The sequence below is a fragment of the Asterias amurensis genome, chromosome 5, assembly GCF_032118995.1.
Source record: "Asterias amurensis chromosome 5, ASM3211899v1".
Taxonomy (NCBI): Eukaryota; Metazoa; Echinodermata; class Asteroidea; order Forcipulatida; family Asteriidae; genus Asterias; species Asterias amurensis.
Genome location: NC_092652.1, coordinates 11178895 through 11198750, shown reverse-complemented (window position 1 = coordinate 11198750; position 19856 = coordinate 11178895). Strand labels below are relative to the sequence as shown.

Here is a 19856-nt window from a genome sequence, read left to right as displayed (position 1 = left end):
CAGACAAGTATTTGTATTGAACTCTAAAGCAGTCCAAAAATCCAAACCCGGTGAACCCAGTTTTTTTTTATCGCACAAGCATACTAGCGCAAGATAGCGTTATTTACTATCTAATCATTGATAAATAACGGATATTTGGGTTAAGGCTTAATGTTACTTCATAATCAAATATAGCCATTGTAAAATGCAATAAATATAGAAAAGTGTTAATTACATCATTGTTGTGATCGTTAATTAAATCATTGTAAATTAGTCAAGGTGTCAATGATTCCATTATTGACTGACTCCCTGTACATCTGGATGAAACAACGGTACTTTAAAGGGACACGTTGCCTTGGATCGGTCGGGTTGGTCCATGAAAATTGTTTGAAACCGTTTGACATGCAATGTATAATAATATGGTCGGAAAGATGTTTTAAAAGTAGAATATAATGAGTTCACCAACATGCCTCGAAAGTGCGTGGTTTTCCTTTTACGCTGCGAACCGAACACGGTCGGCCATTTTGTGGAGTCAGTTATCTATCTAACCATATGCATTTCATAGCAAAACGGTTTTAAACGATTTCCATATACAACTCGACTTTTACAACAACCACACCATTTAAACCAAACAATTGAAGATCTACCAACACTTCTGGGTTAACTTTCGATAGACCAGCGCAAAGGTTGCAATTCACGAAGGGAACAAGGGTTGATGAGAAGACATACATTGTTACTCTTTCGGTAATCCATTTTAGTTCGGTTCTGTTTTGTCCATGTTTACCGCCATTACTGTGATACTTAATGTTGAACTCTTTGCACTCTTGTATTAAACGAGCCCATTAACTTTTCATTCACAGTTGACACGGCGAACTTGTAATTGAAATACAAATAACATTGAAATACCTGCAGTGTCAAAGGTTTTCATAAAACGCACACGAAGTAATGTTTATCCATGATTGTGGCTGTAATGCACATTAAGCTCAATTGTTATGTGAAAACGACTACATCTCAGTTGAGGGAACTGTTTCAGTTTAAAAAAATATATATATTAATACTTGATCATGAGAACAACCACAAACGACAGCCTTCAAGGTTAATGAGAATAGTAGTATAAGCTCAAAGCCAAGACCATGCCATTGTTATAAATAGACATGCATGTAACACGAAGACACGCATTATCTTGTATGCAGGAACTTATATTTCGCTGCAGAGAAAGGCGACTCTAGAAAAAGGAAGTATTCCAAAATATTCTGACGGGAAAGTACCGATGGTACAACCAGGACGTTTCAATGATAACATGGAACTGAAGGTGGCGCCCTTTAGCGCATTTTCAACTATATTTTGACTGATGTTTATTGAACGCTGCATGTAGTTTGTGTACAATAATCTATACAAATTTAAGCCTACATGGAAAATTGCTTATATAAAGTGTAAAATACTAAATACTCACATGTAATAATGACTGAAAACTGTGAGCTATCCAGCAATGGTTGAGGTAGGCCAACCATGTTTTTGTTCCTAAACTTAATGGTACACTTCAGCGGTTTCCGTTGAGTACATTTTTTTTCAAAGTAACCGTTCACCTTCGGTAAGAAATATAAGCTCATGCTGTCCCAGAAATTAGTAACCCCAAGCCTTTGTTTAAAAACGATTACAACATTTAGAGGTGTTTTTTACGGCCAGATGGAAGTGTTTGTTTATTTCACATCCATTATAAATCGTTATGATGTGATACTTTTGATCGCTAGGTGGCAACAGACTTACAAAGTTAAGTTCCATAATTTACGTAGTTCTGAGCATGCGTGCATTGAGTATACGTGGTAAGTCTACTGCCACATCGTCCTAAAAATACAAAATTAATAGCAAGTTTGGGGAGCTTTCGATTCGGGACGGTTGGGCGTACAGGACGGAAAGCAACCAAACGCGGCGGTCCAGGCGCTCACGCCCATCCTACTGTAAAGCTGTTTCGATTTATAGCTAGAACGGTGTCACCGCCAAAGGATCACGATTCAGTGCAGTGCCTACAAACGTGTACAAGATGAAACCACTTGGTCATGCTTACAGACCGGACGCTATTTTCACCCAAGACTGTTCGCATACTCTGCAGGACGGAGACTTGTTTAGTTTCGCGCAAGCGCAGATTGTTCTTTCCGTTCCCTTACCGTCCCCTTTTTCCTCCCGTCCCAAATCGAAGGCTCACTTTTATTCCTGTAAGCTACACAAGTTCAGCCAGTGCTCAGTAATCTTTTATTTTAATGAAGCGTTCTTCTTGATAGGAAAAGTGATCGATCCATTGAATGTTTCGTCTAATATTAAATTCAGCCGAACCGAAGTCGTATCTATGCCGCAGCCGACCAAGATCACGAGCAGCGGAAAAGTCGATTAACTAAAACAAAACATATTATGAATACACGTTAAACATTAAATGTTGAACATCAGTTGAATTAATAATTGGCTGTTTTTTTATATTTTATATTTTTTCTTCTGCAAAACAGGGCCCAATTTCATGCTCTGCTTACCGTAAGCACAGAATCGGCGCTTACGGAAGCAGGGAATTATGTGCTTACGGCAAGCGTAGTTCGTACTCAACGTTACTAGGCATTCTACGCTTACAAGGCTAGCGCAGAAATTCGGCGCTTGCACGTAAGCAGGGAATCGTGGTCGTAAGCGCGGAATTCGGCGGTAAGCAGAGCCATGAAATTGGGCCCTGATAAACAATAGTTTGGATGTTGTTCGTTATACACATTGTTTGAGCAGACCCTGGTATCCATAGCTGGATTGTGTGCAGTCGATAGTTGTGTGGTGTCAGCCTCGGATTTAAAAGCGTGATGAATGGACTCAAATGGTGAAATGTGTGGATGAGTTTATGGACAATACTAAAGGCTGTTTTGTTTTGTTTTTCACGTCGCCACGACGCAAGAAAAAGGAAGTTGAGAGAGTTGTTCATCAACAATACGCATGCACACACAGTTGACACAGTCCCCCTCCCCTTCATAAATATCAAATTTATTTGAATTATCAATTGAGTTTACGATGGTAAAAATTAGGACACCGTACATAACTGTTTTTTTTTTCTATAAAACTAGGGTGTTAAAATTTACATAAGTGTTTGGTCCCATATTATAATTGGTAATTTTGTTTTAGCCTGGTCGAAGTGGTGTTAGATTAGTTTGAACTTACCTCTTGAAGTTTACTTCTAGTGTGGAAGAATGATGTAATTGCTTCAATGAGGTCGGTCATGGCAAGGGGATCGTGTGCACTAAAAATGATATAATAAAATCGAAGGATCTTAATGTGGACGTCTTGCTTACGATATCCCGCTTTCTTGTCATTTAATTTACTGTTATCATGGAGATTTTGATTGTCTCCAAACGTTCCGCTCTGGATTGTCTGCAATCTGGTTTAAAGGCCTGGGTTTTACTTGGAAAAAATGTAGCATAAAAACTTTCTTGGTAATATTTAAGCAATGGCGAGCTGATGGTAGTATACAAATTGTGAGAAACGGCTCCCTCTGAAGTAACGAAGTTTTTGAGAAAGGGGTAATTTCTCACTGAAATATTTGAGTTGAATTAGAGACCTCAGCTGAGGTCTCGAATTCAAGCATCTCAAAGCACACAACTTGTGCAACAGGGGTGTTTTTCTCTTCCATTATTTTCTCGCAACTTCGACGACCAAATGAGTTCAAATGTTCACAGGTTTGTTATTTTAGGCATATGATGAGACACACCAAGTGAGAAAACTGGTCTTTGACAATTACCAAAGGTGTCCAGTGCATGAGTGGTGATCGAAACTTTGCGCGTTTCGTTCAGTTACTCTGAAAATGAGCAGAGTATACTGTTCAAGATAAGACAAGAGCTGTTCGAAACGTCGAGACCAAACCGGATCTTTTGCAGAGCCCACCCTCTCACATAAGAGATTAAGAACATAGTAGTGCCTGCGAGTTTTCTTTTTATGTATAGTTAATCTGGTTTAACTTTAAGGATAGAGTTCAGTATTGGCGGTGAATTTTAGGGAACTCAAAATCAACATCCAAGCCAAGGGGAAGTCCCTCGACATGTCAGTCGAGTATTACGATTGCATCACCCTAGTGGGGGTTTTAGTGGTGATATTATAGCTAGAGTTATGGTGTATTGGAAAACTCCCTTTTATGTTTTATCCTAAGTCCCTAATAGGATTTAAAGATAAGGAGATAAAACCAACGTGGTACTGAATATAACTACCTGGCGCATAGCCAATCCCAGTGTGTCTGTACGTAGCGCCATGCAAGGTCTCGTCCAATCGGATTGGCTGACAGTGACTTTATGATAATGATCACATCCAGTTCATTTGATGAATCTAGAAGGCTCGCAACAAAGCTGGAATCAAACAAGAACAAAAAGTTTGTTAAATTGTTTTATATACCGATTTCCATGCGGTTCGTCTAGATCTATAGCAGCCTGCGTGCTGCAGCATTGCAAACGAGACCGTCTGCACTATTTCACATAAATAGGTGATATGATAGTAAACCAAATACTGGGTAATTGGTTTTGAAGACAACAAACCCACTTCCTGGACCTACAGTCTTCCGCTCAACATTTTCCTAATTCATTGTTTTCTATATAATGGCATAAGTTGCTAAAGACTTTGAGAAAGTTGTTGCAGAACTCGGGTTGTACTTAGACTTGACTCAAGTCCCAATCTCGTGCCATTGCCAGAAAACTATTGTTTTGTGATTCTCTGCATTCGGGGACCACATTTTGACGGCGAGCGTGCACTGTACTGCTTTTTTGCTAGTTAGCGCGATGTGCTTTGGGACCTCTCACAAGAGAACGGGGCTTGAATCAAGTCTAGGTAGTACTCCGAGTCACAACTTGCTCCTGTTGTTCCTGTTCCCAGAGGAGATTTCAGGATTTGTATTACCAAACCATAACATTAATGGGCCTGGGTACTTTTTTTACGACAACAAAACACATTTTCCAACGATTTACATTAAACTCACACAGTTTGAAGGTAATATGAAAAGCTTCAGAGGTGTTGTATTGAGCAATGAGTAAAACAATGTCATGAAAATAATTTCGCCTCAGTGATCATGAGACAAAAACTATTTTAGCATGTAAAAACGTATTTTCATGACATTGTTTTACTAATTTCTAAAAAACTATAGAACCTCATCAGCTAAAATTTCTACTATGATTATCTTAAAACGGTGTAAGTTTAATGTAAATCTGTGGACATTGTGATTTGTGTGTTACAAAAAAAGTACCCAAATACTTCAACAGACGTACTCATTGAGTGCAGTGATATTGGTCGAACATGTCAGTGATACACCAAAGCGCGTTTTCTCCATGTAGTCCGTGGCATCATGCATCAACTTCCATACAAGATCCCATTCTACCTGACCACCATGACGAACTCCATTACACAACACCAAGGATCGAAGAGCTGGTCTCCACTTGGAACTACAAGTTACAATGTTCCCAAAAAACAAAATTATTATTGATAATTTATGATGATGATGAAAACTCCCAAAGATGCTAGGTACAAAAAAATCGAGCTCTGCACTTGAAGTCAAACTTGACTTACGCAGTAATCGGGTTGGTAATCATTTCTTGAAAGAGTCCATCTGCTCGTGAGACACAGTCAGAGTTGTCATACCAACATGCAAGTGACGTTAAATCCAATTCTTCCATCACTGTGTGGCTTCTGAAAGGAGATCAAAAAAATGTCTAAGATAAGCCTTAAAGGCACTGGACCCTATTGGTAATTACTCAAAAAAGTTTTGGGCATACAAACTTACTTATAATAATAATGGTAGCGCTGCTCATGCATGATATGTGGTTTAGTTTAAATGTGTTTACGTTTTATGACCATTTATTGTCAACATGGATGTCAGCAACATAAGTGTTAGATGTTTGTGCCTGGGACTGGGTGTGTTACTAAATTTATCGCCCAGTCTCCGGTATTTTTCTTGTCGCTTTTTAGTGTGTTTTCTTGTAATTGTATATAGCCATTGTCTGTTTTGTAATATTTTTTAGTGTGTCAATGTTTTTACTGTATGCGAGCATTTGAATTACCCTTTTTGGGATTTAATAAAGATTATTGTATTGTATTGTATTGTATTGTATTGTAGTAACGAGCAACGGGGAGCTGTTGATAGTTGTGAGTAACGGCTCCCTCTAAAGTAACGTAGTTTTTGAGAGTCAGGTAATTTATCATTCAAGTATTTTAATCCGATAAAAGACTTAAGGCCAGATGCCTCTTAAGGCACCTTGAAAGCACAGCAAGTTCTGTAAAAGGGTGTTTTTATTATAATATTATTCTGTCGTATCGATGACCAATATTGAGTCAACATTTTCGCAGATTTGTCATTTGATGCATGGTGTCCAGTGTCTGTCACCAACTCCAGCTTTCTGGTTCCATTTTTTTTTCTTCTTTTTTTTTTTTTTTTTACTATAACCGTAAAGTTCCAAATGGTGGTACATTCATTCAACAGGAACATACATCAATCGGACGAATTGCGTTATTGATTATTACCTTGGGGTGACTGTAGGATCAATAAGAGTTGTCTCACTCCAACCTGTTTCCATATAAACGTGATTGACCTTCTCCAGAATGGTTTTCTTAAAAAAGAAAATGGTAAACTATTAAACAAGCGAAAAGAAAGACACATAAAACAAGCTGTGGACCACAGTGTTAACATTTTATGTAGAGTTTAAAATGTTATTCCAAATACGCTGGATCCACACATCTGGGCCTAATTTCATAGAGCTGCTAAGCACGACAATTTGCTTAGCATGAAATTTCGTCCGTAATAAAAACAGGATTATCAACCAAATTTCCATTTGTTGCATATTGCTTGTTACTGGTATTCAGCTGTTGTTTGCTTATCCTGATAATTACATGGAAATTGGGTTGGTAATTTGGTTTTGTGCTTAGCAGCTTTATGAAATTAGGCCCAGATGGTTACTCAAACCCACACTCCTAAGACTCAGTCACAGTAGTACTTGAGATTGATACCATACTAAAACAGCTCGGCCAAGAAAGAATCACCCCGATCTTAGATGCAAAGTTTACCATTTTATAGAGGCTTGCCGTATTGTCTCGGTTGATGATATTGTCGTATTGTCTCAGTATTGTCGAATTGTCTCGGTTGTTGATTGTCCCGTTTGGGGTTTCCTATTGTAAGGTTTTGAAATATTGTATTTTTTTTTTGGAATTATGGCCGCCACCGAATTGGGAAAACTTGCTTGGTACTCTACGATTATGACAATGCAAAAGAAATTGAAAGTGAAGCCAACAATATACAATAATATTTGCACGAACTTATCTTTATAGATTTTTTATAAAATACTCAAGAAGTTTGTATGGGGCTATCAAAGGATTGGGTTACTTTTTGTGGTACAAAACACAATCGCCACAGATTTACATTAAACTTACACAGTTTGAAGCTAATGATACTATAAGGCTTCCCTTAAAAAATCACTTGTTTTGCTCATTTAAAAATACTTTAACGGATGCTTTCTACCATAATTATCTTCAAACATCTTCAAAAATCTGTGGACATTGTGTTTTGTGTCCTGCAAAAAATACCCAAACCTTTTAAGAAATTAGTCCCTGATACATTCGCAGTCATAATGCCTCACCTGAAGAAATGGTCTTGAAGCCCGCCCTCTATCTGCTATTAGGTTAAGGTCATACAGATCAAACGTTAACACAGCTTCTTTTGTCGAATTCCAGAAGTACTGTTTCAGCTTCATATATATCTCACGAGGAACAATGTCTTTAAAACTAAGATCCCAGGTCTGGGAGATCAAACCTCGGCGATTTTGAAAAGAGAAGACCTGTGTTGAAGAAAATGTTGGAACTTGTGTTGGCTGCAGACAGTGTAAATAATTATATTATACACGTGGGCAAATTTCGGATACACCAGTTCAGAAATATCTTTTATCAAAACTTCAGACATTTAAATACTTTGGAATGATTGGCATTGGCTGTAAAAAAAAAATATGAAAAAAACTGGTACAAATCGGTTCCCATTTCCTTATTGGTATATTATATGAATGTATCAAACTAGAAGACAAGAAGTATACAAAAGAAGACATCTTGCGAAGGGACATAATGTAGCCTCTCCTTAGAACCTTAATAAACTGGGGTGGATTTCACAAAGGTAGTCCTAACTTAGGACTAGTCCTAGGCAACGCTAAGAGATGGGACCAGTCCTAAATTTGGATGAGTTACTGGTCCTAACTTAGGACTGGTCCTATCTCTTAGCATTGCCTAGGACTAGTCCTAAGTTAGGACTGCCTAGTGTGAGATCCATCCATGCACTCCGACAACTGACGTTGAATGAAGTATTCTATTATTACGGGACGTACTTTACTTCACGGCTACTCAGTATTATACTCACAAGGGGGTCTATCTTTGCTTGGTCAAGAATTCGTTGCCAGTTTTCACTGTCGTAATTCACATAATAATATCCTGTCTGTAAGTAGTTGGCTAGGTACCAATCCTCATCAGCTGCACCTTCGACATTGATTAATGCTGAAAACCAGAAAAAAAACCATGATGAATTTAACAACCAATTAATAACATAATTATAATGCATCGACCCATCACTTTATATAGACTTGTGGACAAGTCGTAAATGGTCCCACGCAGTGAGATAGTCGAGTTGTGGCGGTGCTCTTGCGAGGTGACTGCTCTTGCGCGAACTGCGCTGGTTGCCCGACTTCTCCCCATAAAATGGGATCGTAGTCGGTAGAGCAGTAGGAGATTCAGCGGGAATCGCGGGGAGAGTCGGAACGCTATCACCGCGACATACATTTAATGACTTGTCCACAAGTCTAATCACTGTACTGCTTTGATAAAGGGTAATATTATTACGTTAAGACTGAAAGTTGTTTACTTTCGTTGTTATCTGGTTCCAGAAACAGTTTTGCCGGGGTTGATGGAGCGGACCGATGGACGTAAGTAAGCGGAATGTAGTAACGCTCTCTGCAAAAACACATACACAATAATTCATCATGGGTTTATCATGTCAAAGCTGTGTAAGTTGTATACACAGCAGGGTGTATAAAGAATCTTCTTCTCACAAAATAAATGAAGTTAAAACATTTTCCATTCCCTCTAGCTGCAGTGTTTTATCATGTATCTTAAAGACTTGCTTTAAGATAAATGTCAAGTCGTGAACTTTGCTTAATTTCACTTAAACATTTTCAGAATAAGAAACCGAGTCATATAATTATAAATAGACTTCAATTGAGTAAAAAAAACAATAATTTCGAACGCCCTTATATCGAGCGCTTTTCTGAGAGATTTGCGAAAAGCCCCGTTACTTTATCACTCTGAAAACGTCATAGTTGGGAGCTCCAATTTGTAAAGCCGCTTTGTTGCAGCGTGGAGGTATAACAAAGCAAACCTCTCAGGCATGATGTAAACGGCATTGTCCTTTGACTCGCACCATCAACGTCAAAAGTGTTTTTAGTTTTTTAATCGATAACTACGAAAAATTCAGAAGTGTACACGTTTCAAAAGTACAATAAAATAGGAACAAGTTAAAATACAACTTCCGTTGAAAACATTCCGCTGTTTAAATAAATAAACCAATGCTATACCTGAACGGTTGCGGCAATTGCATGAATCCAAAATAAGCTCTTTCTTGTGTGACAATCAATGTGTTTGAAACAGTTCTATTGATAGTCACAAGGGGAACCCCAGCCTGCAGGGTCCACGTGTCCATGATCTTCTTCATGTTGTGCTTTCCATTGTCTTTATCAGCCTGAATAAAAATGAGGTAAAACTATCAGAAAGTTTTTAACCAATGGTTGGCCTTGTAGACAAAAACAGCATATACAAAGATACGAATTAAAAAACAGAAACACCCAACATGAGGACATGAGCACAAGTCGCTTATTGACCAGCTTGCATAAAACCTGGACAACTGGTACTCGGAATCGGAAACTGGCACTTGGATTAAGGAAACTGATTAACACTCCTGGCACGAGGGCTCGAAACAAGACACCTGGACCTCGGATAAGACACATGGACCTCGGAATATTAAGACACCCGGACCTCGGAATTAGACACTTGGACCTCGGAATTAGACACCTGGACCTCGGAATTAAACACCTGGACCTCGGAATAAGACACTTGGACCTCCGTATAAGACACCTGGACCTCGAAATTAGACATCTGGACCTCGGAATAAGACACCTGGACCTCGGAATTAGACACCTGGACCTCGGAATTAGACACCTGGACCTCGGAATTAGACACCTGGACCTCGGAATTAGACACCTGGACCTCGGAATTAGACACCTGGACCTCGGAATTAAACACCTGGACCTCAGAATTAGACACCTGGACCTAGGAATTAGACACCTGGACCTCGGAATTAGACACCTAGCTGGACCTCAAAGAAGACACCTGGACCCCGGAATTGGACATCTGGACCTCGGAATTAGACACCTTGACCTCGGAATTAGACGCCTGGACCTCAAAATTAGACACCTGGACCTCGGAATTAGACGCCTGGACCTCAAAATTAGACACCTGGACCTCGGAATTAGACACCTGGACCTCGGAATTAGACACCTGGACCTCGGAATTAGACACCTGGACCTCGGAATTAGACACCTGGACCTTAGACCCAGAACAAGAAAGACTCTGTTAGTTTTTGACTGACTTATTAAAGTAATTAGAAAACAAAATAAATAGTATTACAATTTAATATTAGAATACTGACGTATGTGAGTTCTTGCCAAAGATGATCGACGTTTGCGTTTTTGAAGGCACGTTCCTTGAGATAGTTTTGGACCCCTTGCTCGAAAACTCCATCATCTAAAAAATGCTTCATCATAAAAGCAATTGAGCCGCCCTAAAAATAAAAACATACTCATTATTTTTTAAATACTCTTTATAGTATACAAATATGCTTTGAAATACCTATTCCCTTATACTGTGTTGTAAGTACCTGTAAAATATGAACGTTTTAAAAGCGTTCTTTCAGACGAACGATGAAACAAATAATACGGCTGCATGCAGTTGTTGTGCAGCCCCTTTCTGTATTTTTTTAACCAGTTACGACCTCGTTTTTTAACCAACGAATATAATTATACCACCCTGTGCCAATTGAACTGGCGCAGATAAATTTAGGGCGTTGGTCGCACCACTTATGCCCTTTGTGTTTATTTTTATGTTCACTGATTTACAAATTAACCTTTTTTATTTAAAATGAGTTGAAACTAGAATTGAATTTCCTAAAATGAGTTTTATTTCCGTATTCCGTTAGTCTAAATTCTCTTAAAGACACTGGGCACCATTGGTATTTGTCAAGGACCAGTTTTCTCACTTGCTGTATCTTAACATAGGCATAAAATAACGAACCTTTGAACTCACTTGGTCGTCGAAGTTGCGAGAGAATTATGGAAGAAGAAAAAACGCCATTGTTTCACAAATTGTGTGCTTTCAGATGCTTGATTTCGAGACCTGTAAATCAAATTCTGAGGTGGTCTCGAAATCACATTCTTGGAAATTACATCTTTCTTGAAAACTATGTCACTTCACAGGGATAAGTTTCTCACAATGTTGTATACTACCAACAGCTCCCTATTAAAGTATTACTCGTTGCCAAGTAAAGTTTGATGCTTTCGAGTAATTACCAATAGTACCGTTGTAAACTTTCGGAACAGAACAAAAGTTTCACATATTTACAAATAACTTACAGGGTTTACAGAAGGTAACGGTGAAATACTTCTCTTGAAATATTATTCCATGAAATGCTTTTCTCTTTGAGAAAACATTAAAACAATTATCCATTCTCGATATCGAGAATTACGAATTTATTTTAAACATTTGCCATGACGCGGCGAAACGTACGGAAACAAGGGTGGGTTTTCCTGTTATTTCCTCCTGACTCCGATGACCGATGGAGCCTAAATTTTCACGGTTTGTTATTTTTTATATAAGTTGATACAAGAAGTGTGGGCCTTTGGACAATACTGTTTACCAAAGTGTCCAATGGCTTTAAAAACACAATATTTTGTCAGAGCAAAGCTAATATTCCGTCAAATGGAGAATCCCATAAGCTTTTCACTAGTATGTACTGACCGGTCATGACCGTTGCGTACCTTGGTGTAGGAAAGCGACACGAACTGAGATTCAACAGAGTCTCGCTCCCACGACACGGGAGATTTGAGTGCACGTCTAACAGGAGACGTAGCATCTGAATTCATGGCCTTGCTCATCGTTGACGAGGGAAACTTTTCATACTTTAAACAAAAAATAGATTTTAAGAGATGTTAAATTTGCAACGGGGATAAAGAATATTAATTTTGGTTTTTACCCATACACCGATGTGTGTTAACACTGTATACTCCGTACTTTCACGAGTCCTGTAAAAAAATATCACATGCATGTTACTCAGTTGGGATTCGGACCAACGACCCTTGCAATTCTAGAGCAGTGTCTTACCAACTAGACTACCGAGGTTAAAATAGGTTAAAATAGATGGGAAGATGGGGCAGGTGGGAATAAAGAGCTATACACATGTATATTATTAAATTCTGGGGAAAGGGGCTTTGTTTTTATCGACACATTTTTTCTCATTTGGCGCAAGAGGGAGGCAAGGGGTTCTGGGCGTGCCCCGCCCCAACTGGTTACCAGCATGCAGCTAAAAAGTAAAACTAAACACCATTGATACAGTGGTAGATCCAAAAATATTTATGGCCAACTGTCAAAAAGTAACAAAATAACAGAAAGCCGGCACATGGCTGCACGGAGAGTAAATTCTCACCGATTTGAGGTCTGGTTGGACGTGATCCGTGCCTATATGTTCCATATATGACGTAAAACCTTCAGATAGCCAGAGATCGTCCCACCATTCCATGGTTACCACGTTACCAAACCACTGCAACACACACACCAGAGTTGTATTTAGCATTTTAAAGGCAGTGGACACTATTGGTAATTACTCAAAATAATTATTAGCATAAAACCTGACTTGGTAACAAGTAATGGGGAGAGGTTGATAAAATAAAACATTGTGAGAAACGGCTCCCTCTGAAGTGGAGTACTTTTCGAGAAAGAAGTAATTTTCAACGAATCAAGTTTAGAATTTGAGGTCTCGAAATCAAGCACCTGATCGAAAGTATACAAATTCGTGTGACACGGTTTTGTTATTGTTTTTTTTTTCTTAGTTATCTCGCAGCTTCGATGACCAATCGAGCTCAAATTTTCACAGGTTTGTTATTTTATGTTGAGATACACCAAGTGAAGATACTGGTCTTTGACAATTACCAATAATGTCCACTGTCTTTAATAAGTGAAAGGTTGTAACTGCAATATTGTGTCATTATGTCAGATGGCATGTAGCAGCCGAGCAGATAAGAACACCGGACTGAAGCTCTCGTGTTTCTGTAAAGCAGAGTGTGGGTTCAAGTCCCGGTCGTGACACGTGTGTCCTTAATATGCTAATACACTAAACCATGATTGCTGCGTCCTTTAGATGGAACGTAAAGCCGTTGGTCCCGTTTGTTGTGAAATGCACGAAAAGGGATCCAGGGTAGATTTCACAAAGAGATAAGACTTAGGATTTTTTAATAATTTTACTATTATTGCATTGATCAGTTATACCACAATATCGGTTGAATCAACTTATGCTGCTAGATACTACATTTGAGACACGCCTGTCTTTCGGTCAATCTATATAATTGTTAATTTATTCACAACCTTAAATAATCTATAAGTAATTAAATTTGTTGTTTTACCTGGTGCCCAAGTTCATGTGTGATGAATTGATTATCAGCATCACGGAGTTTTCTTTCGTTGTATATGATTAGCCCCCAGTTCTCCATTGCACCCGCCATGTCCTTCACTCCCACGTGATCTGCTCAAAATGGGGGAAAACTAAAGGATTGAATACTCTTGTTGGTTGTTCGAGACGTGTTCGTATAACCGACTCTTAGTGGATGTAGACCATTATGTAATAATGTACACCGGTGGTGTACACAATAAATAGGAGTGGGGTATTATTGAAGTCTTTAGAGTTATGGTTAATTTCTCAATGGACCATAAGGGAAACTGCATGGGCAAATGTTGTTCAATTCTGAAGTGAAAAAGAGACACATTTACTGGAACGGGATTTGGGCAGGGGAACTCAGGGTTAACGTACCGGAGCTCTAGTTAACTGGGCTATTTTGCCTTAGTAGTGTGTCAATATCTTAGTTCGGGCTGCAAGTAAAAAGCCATTCAACTTGTAACTGTGGTAAAACCAGGGATCGCACCAAATTTCACGACAAAACTTTGTAAGTGACACAGTGTAACAGGTCAGGTAATGAACAGTCAGTGTGAAGCGTTTGTCTAAGTTCATCTTCTTGAATAGGCTACAGAACTTGCAATCACAAGGTTATGGGTTCGAATCCCCCAGCTAACCGCTGATTTCACAATGAATAAATATGGTGGTCTGGCTGAATCACAATTGATTTGTGCAGTTCATAATCATAGAGACGTTCAACAACTGCCCCCCTCCCCCCCGTATGAGAAAAATTGACTGTTGCCAGCTTGGAGTTTATACCCCCCCCCCTTGTGGGAGTTTGCCGAGTTCCATTGACGGAATATCATCTAAACAATCAAACTAAGATCGATTCATACCTAATTTGTCCAGAGAGTATTTCATATCCAACAAGGAAGCGTAGTATTCTTGAATCATCTTTGATTTATTCAAAGCGACGTCAGCATCTTCCATGAAGTCAGGTTGCATCCACACTCGGATCTAACCAAGAAATTAACAAATGAACTATAATCGAATAGTATAAGTGTATTGCATATTAAGATGACTTCACTGCTGATGAAAACCACTGTTACTGTCTCCTTCCTGCTTCCGAGGGTTAAGGTTAACATACCCCTGCCACCTCCGCCCCCCTACGGAAAAAATACATTGTATACCATGTTTATCATGCAAATTGTGTAGGACGACACAAAATCTGAATTTTCGATAGTGGTACACTATTATTGGTGAAACTATTTATGAGTAAAAACTCTTTATGAGTAAAACGTTTAGATTGATAGAATCATGTATATAATTTCAATTGAATGAAACCCTGGGGATAGTTCCAACTTCCCACAAAGTGAAAAGTCAGCCATCTTTGCGGGCAAAGGAGTTTTCTTGTATGTTGGTCGGTAAACAACTTGGGCTGCTTAAATTAATATGAACGCTTCACGCAAGCACCGGCGGCCCGTTCTGAATTCACCTGCATAGATGGTGTACTACACTGCACGGTTAAACAGTAGTTGATACCGTGGGGTCGAAGCATTACGAGGTTTCAACAACCTCGTAAACCATGCTTCGACCCCACGGTATCTTGGACAGGCTACGCTTGACGTAGCACAAAGTGAAAACCAAAATTGACAATATGAATGAATACGTATTACCAGGCACCCATCTTCGTTGACTACACTGATATTCTGGAAGTCATGGACGACCATTGCAAGTAGGAATGTAGGCATTGCGGCAACTCTCTTGAAGACAGTCCGTGACCAGTGATCATCCAGCTCAACCGTACTCAACTCCATACCATTAGACAATGCGATCATATCACTGCGATGCTCAATCTCAACATCAAATGATGCTTTTAAATCTGGCTCATCGAAACAAGGTAAAGTACGACGAGCATACGTTCCTTCCATCTGGGTTGTACCTGTCAATCTAAAAAAAAAATACAATTCATAAATCAAAAACTACAATCGGTGAGAGGCAACTTGAGGGTAAAATATTCAATTAAAGCCACTTTGTTATTGTCAAAGACCAGTCCTCTCACTTGGTGTATCTAAACATTTGCATAAAAAAACGACCCTGTGAAAATTTGAGCTCAATAGGTCTTCGAAGTTGCGAGATAATGATGAAAGAAAAAAAAACACCATTGTCACCGAAAGTTTTTTGTTTTCAGATGCTTGACTTCGTGACCTGTAAATCAAATTCTGAGGTCTCGAAATCAAATTATTGTAAATTACCTCTTTCTCGAAACCTTCGTTACTTCATCAGAGGGAGCCGTTTCTCACAATGTTTTATGTCGTCAACAGCTCCCCATTACTCGTTACCAATACAAGAAAGGTTTTATGCACAAAATTATTTTGAATAATTACCAATAATGTCAACTACCTTTGGGACGAGTTGGTCAAAACAAAAGCGTTTGTAACCGTTTTTTATAAAATGCATATGGTTGGAAAGATGTTTTAAAAGTAGAATACAATGATCCACACAAGTTTGCCTCGAAATTGTGTGTTTTTCCTCCTACTGTGCGAACTAACATGGTCGGCCATTTATCGGAGTCAAAATTTTGACCCCCATAAATGGCCGACGTGTTAGTCGACGAAAAAGGAAAACCACGCAATTTCGAGGCATGTTTGTGTGGATCATTGTATTCTACTTTGACATCTTTCTACCCATATGTATTTTATAAAAAAAACCGTTACAAACGCTTTTCAAAGACCAACTCGACCGATCCAAGGCAACGTGTTCCTTTAAAGGCCCTGGACACTAAATTGGTTTACAACTGAAAATAATTGTTAGCATGAACAATTTATTGGTAAAGAGCAATGGAGAGTTGTTGATGGTGTAACACACTGTAAAAAACGGCTCCCTCTGCAGTAACGTAGTTTTTGAGAAAGAGGTAACTTCTAACTCAAAAAGTAAATTACTTCAAGCCTGAAGTAAGGGGCTCTATATATTGAGATAAGGACATAATTTATCTCATAAAGACGACTTGTTTCATGGTATAAGTTAACTTACCGACACATGTTATCTAGCTAAGTTGACTTATTCAAAACAATCAGTCGACTAAATAACATAGTTTATCTCACCAAGTTAACTTAGATAAAACAAAAAGTCGACTTGCTGACATAATTTGTCTCGCCAAGTCGACTTAGGTAAAACAATAAGTCAACTTGCTGACATAATTTATTTCAACAAGTCGATGATATAAAGGATAAATTATCACAATATGTGGGATGGCACTCCTGGAGCTCCGTAGGAAGCACAACTAATGGATACAATCAAAACGAAGTAAAAACTCTTGAAATGTATCGTTTGCATACTGAAGAAGTAAACTGGGCGGCAAATTCAACTTGGATGAACAGTGTATGGTACGGTTACCGGTATCATATCGACTCGACAGTTACAAATCATAAAGAAAACAGATCTGCTTTAAGTTATGTAATAACAACATACCTTTTCTCGCCTTTCTTGTTGTTATATTCACTGACATAAAACCCCGTTGTTCCTTCCATTAATCCTGAATATTGTATATAAACTTCGTAATGTTTGCGAGGTTGAAGATTGTGTACCAGTCGAAGTACCAGGAAATGGTACTGAGGAACTAGAGAAAAACTATCCAGTATATCGTCATCATTAGAGGTGTCCAGTCCTATGACGGTGGGTGATGCGTGTAGTGTTAGGGTTGGGTCTGCATGGAGAGTTATCTCATTCGTAGATTCTATGCATTCAATCTCAATACGAACCCAACCATCAAACGTGGACGAACGATTCAGCAAAGAATACATCACGTCATCTTCGTAGAGAAACGGTCGAATGTTCAATAAGTAACGACGAGGCTGAACGAATCTGGGCAGACGACCAATCTGATCGGTGTCTGTAGTAGGCTTGGCTGTGATATACTCAGCGGTGGATTGGGAATATGTATTGACGGGTAGTGAAGTAGGTAGGTGGGTCTTTTGCGGAGTGGTAAATGGCAGTAATGGTGATTGAGTGCCATCAATGCTTGACCGGTCTGGAATGTAGTATACTAGAAGACACAATGACGCAGTGAAGACGCAGAACACAATGACATGAATGAATATCTGCATTGCGGTGCACTGCAATACTCTCTTCCTGCCATTCCGGGCTCCTACCGCCTCCAGTTTATCTTCGGTTAGTTCCATGTTGGTGAGATGCAACCCTGTAAATCAACGTTACAGGTGTAGACCATGTGAACTTTGTTTACAATAAGTGTGACCTTGAACATTCTTCGAGTATTCTGGCACGCACAATACTACACGTCATATAATATGAGAAAGTTGACTTTTTCCGTCATAATTTCCACATAGAATTGTGCAAGTAAAAGCTGGACAAGTTCTGAGATGTGCCCTTTTCATCATATCAACAGTTTATAATAATTAGACGCCGCACTCTCCATAAAATATAATCTTAAAAATAAAATATAAATCTTCAGATTTTATGTTTTCTTCCATTAGGCTGTGTACAAATCGTGCCTGCAGTAAGTCAAGGCTCTGTGGCTCTTTTGTAAACATGTGATGTCACAGGTCACATCGTCTATGTGCCAGGTCATAAAAATATAGAAATGCAGGCCTAATCAATTTAACATACCCAAATAAACAAATTCAAGGTAACTAACAAATTATGACCATCAAGCATATCCCAAGGAATTTCTTAAAACTAACAAGAACCTTTTCACTACTTAGGAGAACTATATAAGTGTCCAGAACTCGCCCAATAAAAAGACTACCAGAAACTTGCCCATAAGACTACCCAAGACTTGTCTTCTCATTTGGTGTATCTCAACATATGCATAAAATAACAAACTTGTGAAAATTTGAGCTCAATTGGTCATCAAAGTTGCGAGATAATAATGAAAGAACAAACACCCTAAATCTGAGTCTCGAAATCAAATTCGTGGAAAGTTACTTCTTACTCGATAACTACGTCGTTTCAGAGTGAGCCGTTTATCACAATGTTTAATACCATCAACCTCTCCCCATTACTCATCATCAAGAAAGGTTTATGCTAATAATTATTTTGTGTAATTACCAATAGTGTCCACTGCCTTTAAAAGATTCGTTCCTGTTTTAAAATTTCCACAGATTTACATTAAACTTTAAGTTTAATGTAAATATGTAGCCTAATTCTTCGTGTGTCAAGTGTGTGCTTTGTTTCATTATTATCTCGCATTTTCGACGACAAATACAGCTCAAATGTTCACATGTTTGTTATTTTATGCGGCCTGCATGTGTTTTTTTTTTATGAAATTAAGCCAGAAGTCTGCCTATAACACTATAGATAATGTCCCGCGGACAATCTTTCCTGCCCGATACCATGTACTGTTCCAGTGTAGAGTAGTTAAATTTTACAGTTCATAACCAGTGTTAAAGGAACACGTTGCCTTGGATCGGACGAGTTGGTCTATGAAAAGCGTTTGAAACCATTTTGTTATGAAATGTATATTGTTAGAAAGATGTTTTAAAAGTAGAATATAATGATCCGCAGAAGTATCACTCAAAATTGCACGGTTTTCATTTTACGTCGCGAACTAACACGGTTGGCCATTTATTTGACTCCCATAAATGGCCGACCGTGTTTGTCGACAGGGTAAAACGAAAACCGTGCAATTTCGAGGCATGTTTGTGTAGATCATTGTATTCTACTTTTACAACATCTTTCTAACCATACCGATTTTATAACAAACGGTTACATAGCGCTTTTCAAAGACCAACTCGACCGATCCAAGGCAACGTGTTCCTTTAAACATTCAATATTCATAGAATAAGAAACGACACTTACTCTCGATGTGTTGGGATCGTGTAGCTTAATTCAAGCACAAACCGCTTCACCAGAAGCTAGGAACTTTGTTAAATTAAACACAACTTCCAATCACGAATGGACTTTCAAACCCATTTTTGCAAGTTACTGAACACAGTAGCCATATTCACTATTAATAAAGTCAACAACAATCAGATTGATAAGAACTCAAATTTTGGGACTTGACTTTAAAACAAACTTGCGGATCCAAAGGTTCACCCATTGGACCGATTAAATGAGTCTTTATATAGACCATGTGACCTTTATTTACAAAGTGTGACCTTGTACATTCTTTGGATTTTCTGGC

The 19856-nt window shown here is 38.7% G+C and overlaps 1 protein-coding gene across 3 annotated transcripts; it reads right to left on the bottom strand.

The window, feature by feature from the left end:
• Positions 1–305: 305 nt before the first annotated feature.
• LOC139937401 (aminopeptidase N-like) lies at positions 306–19610 on the bottom strand. Of its 3 annotated transcripts, none has more exons than XM_071932527.1 (18): positions 19532–19610; positions 17186–17912; positions 15391–15664; positions 14611–14731; positions 13728–13846; positions 12755–12868; positions 12090–12230; positions 10706–10837; positions 9576–9739; positions 8867–8955; positions 8369–8502; positions 7605–7802; positions 6496–6581; positions 5545–5664; positions 5247–5420; positions 4200–4337; positions 3163–3241; positions 306–2368 (listed from the first exon to the last, which is right to left on the bottom strand). In XM_071932527.1, the coding sequence occupies exons 2-18, from the start codon at positions 17893–17895 to the stop codon at positions 2219–2221; spliced, it is 2943 nt and encodes a 980-aa protein (XP_071788628.1). In that variant the 5' UTR covers positions 17896–17912; positions 19532–19610; the 3' UTR covers positions 306–2218. The 3 variants fall into 3 exon arrangements, with proteins under 3 accessions (XP_071788628.1, XP_071788629.1, XP_071788630.1); XM_071932528.1 differs by having other exon boundaries at positions 4203–4337; XM_071932529.1 differs by lacking the exons at positions 12090–12230; positions 12755–12868.
• Positions 19611–19856: the final 246 nt, after the last annotated feature.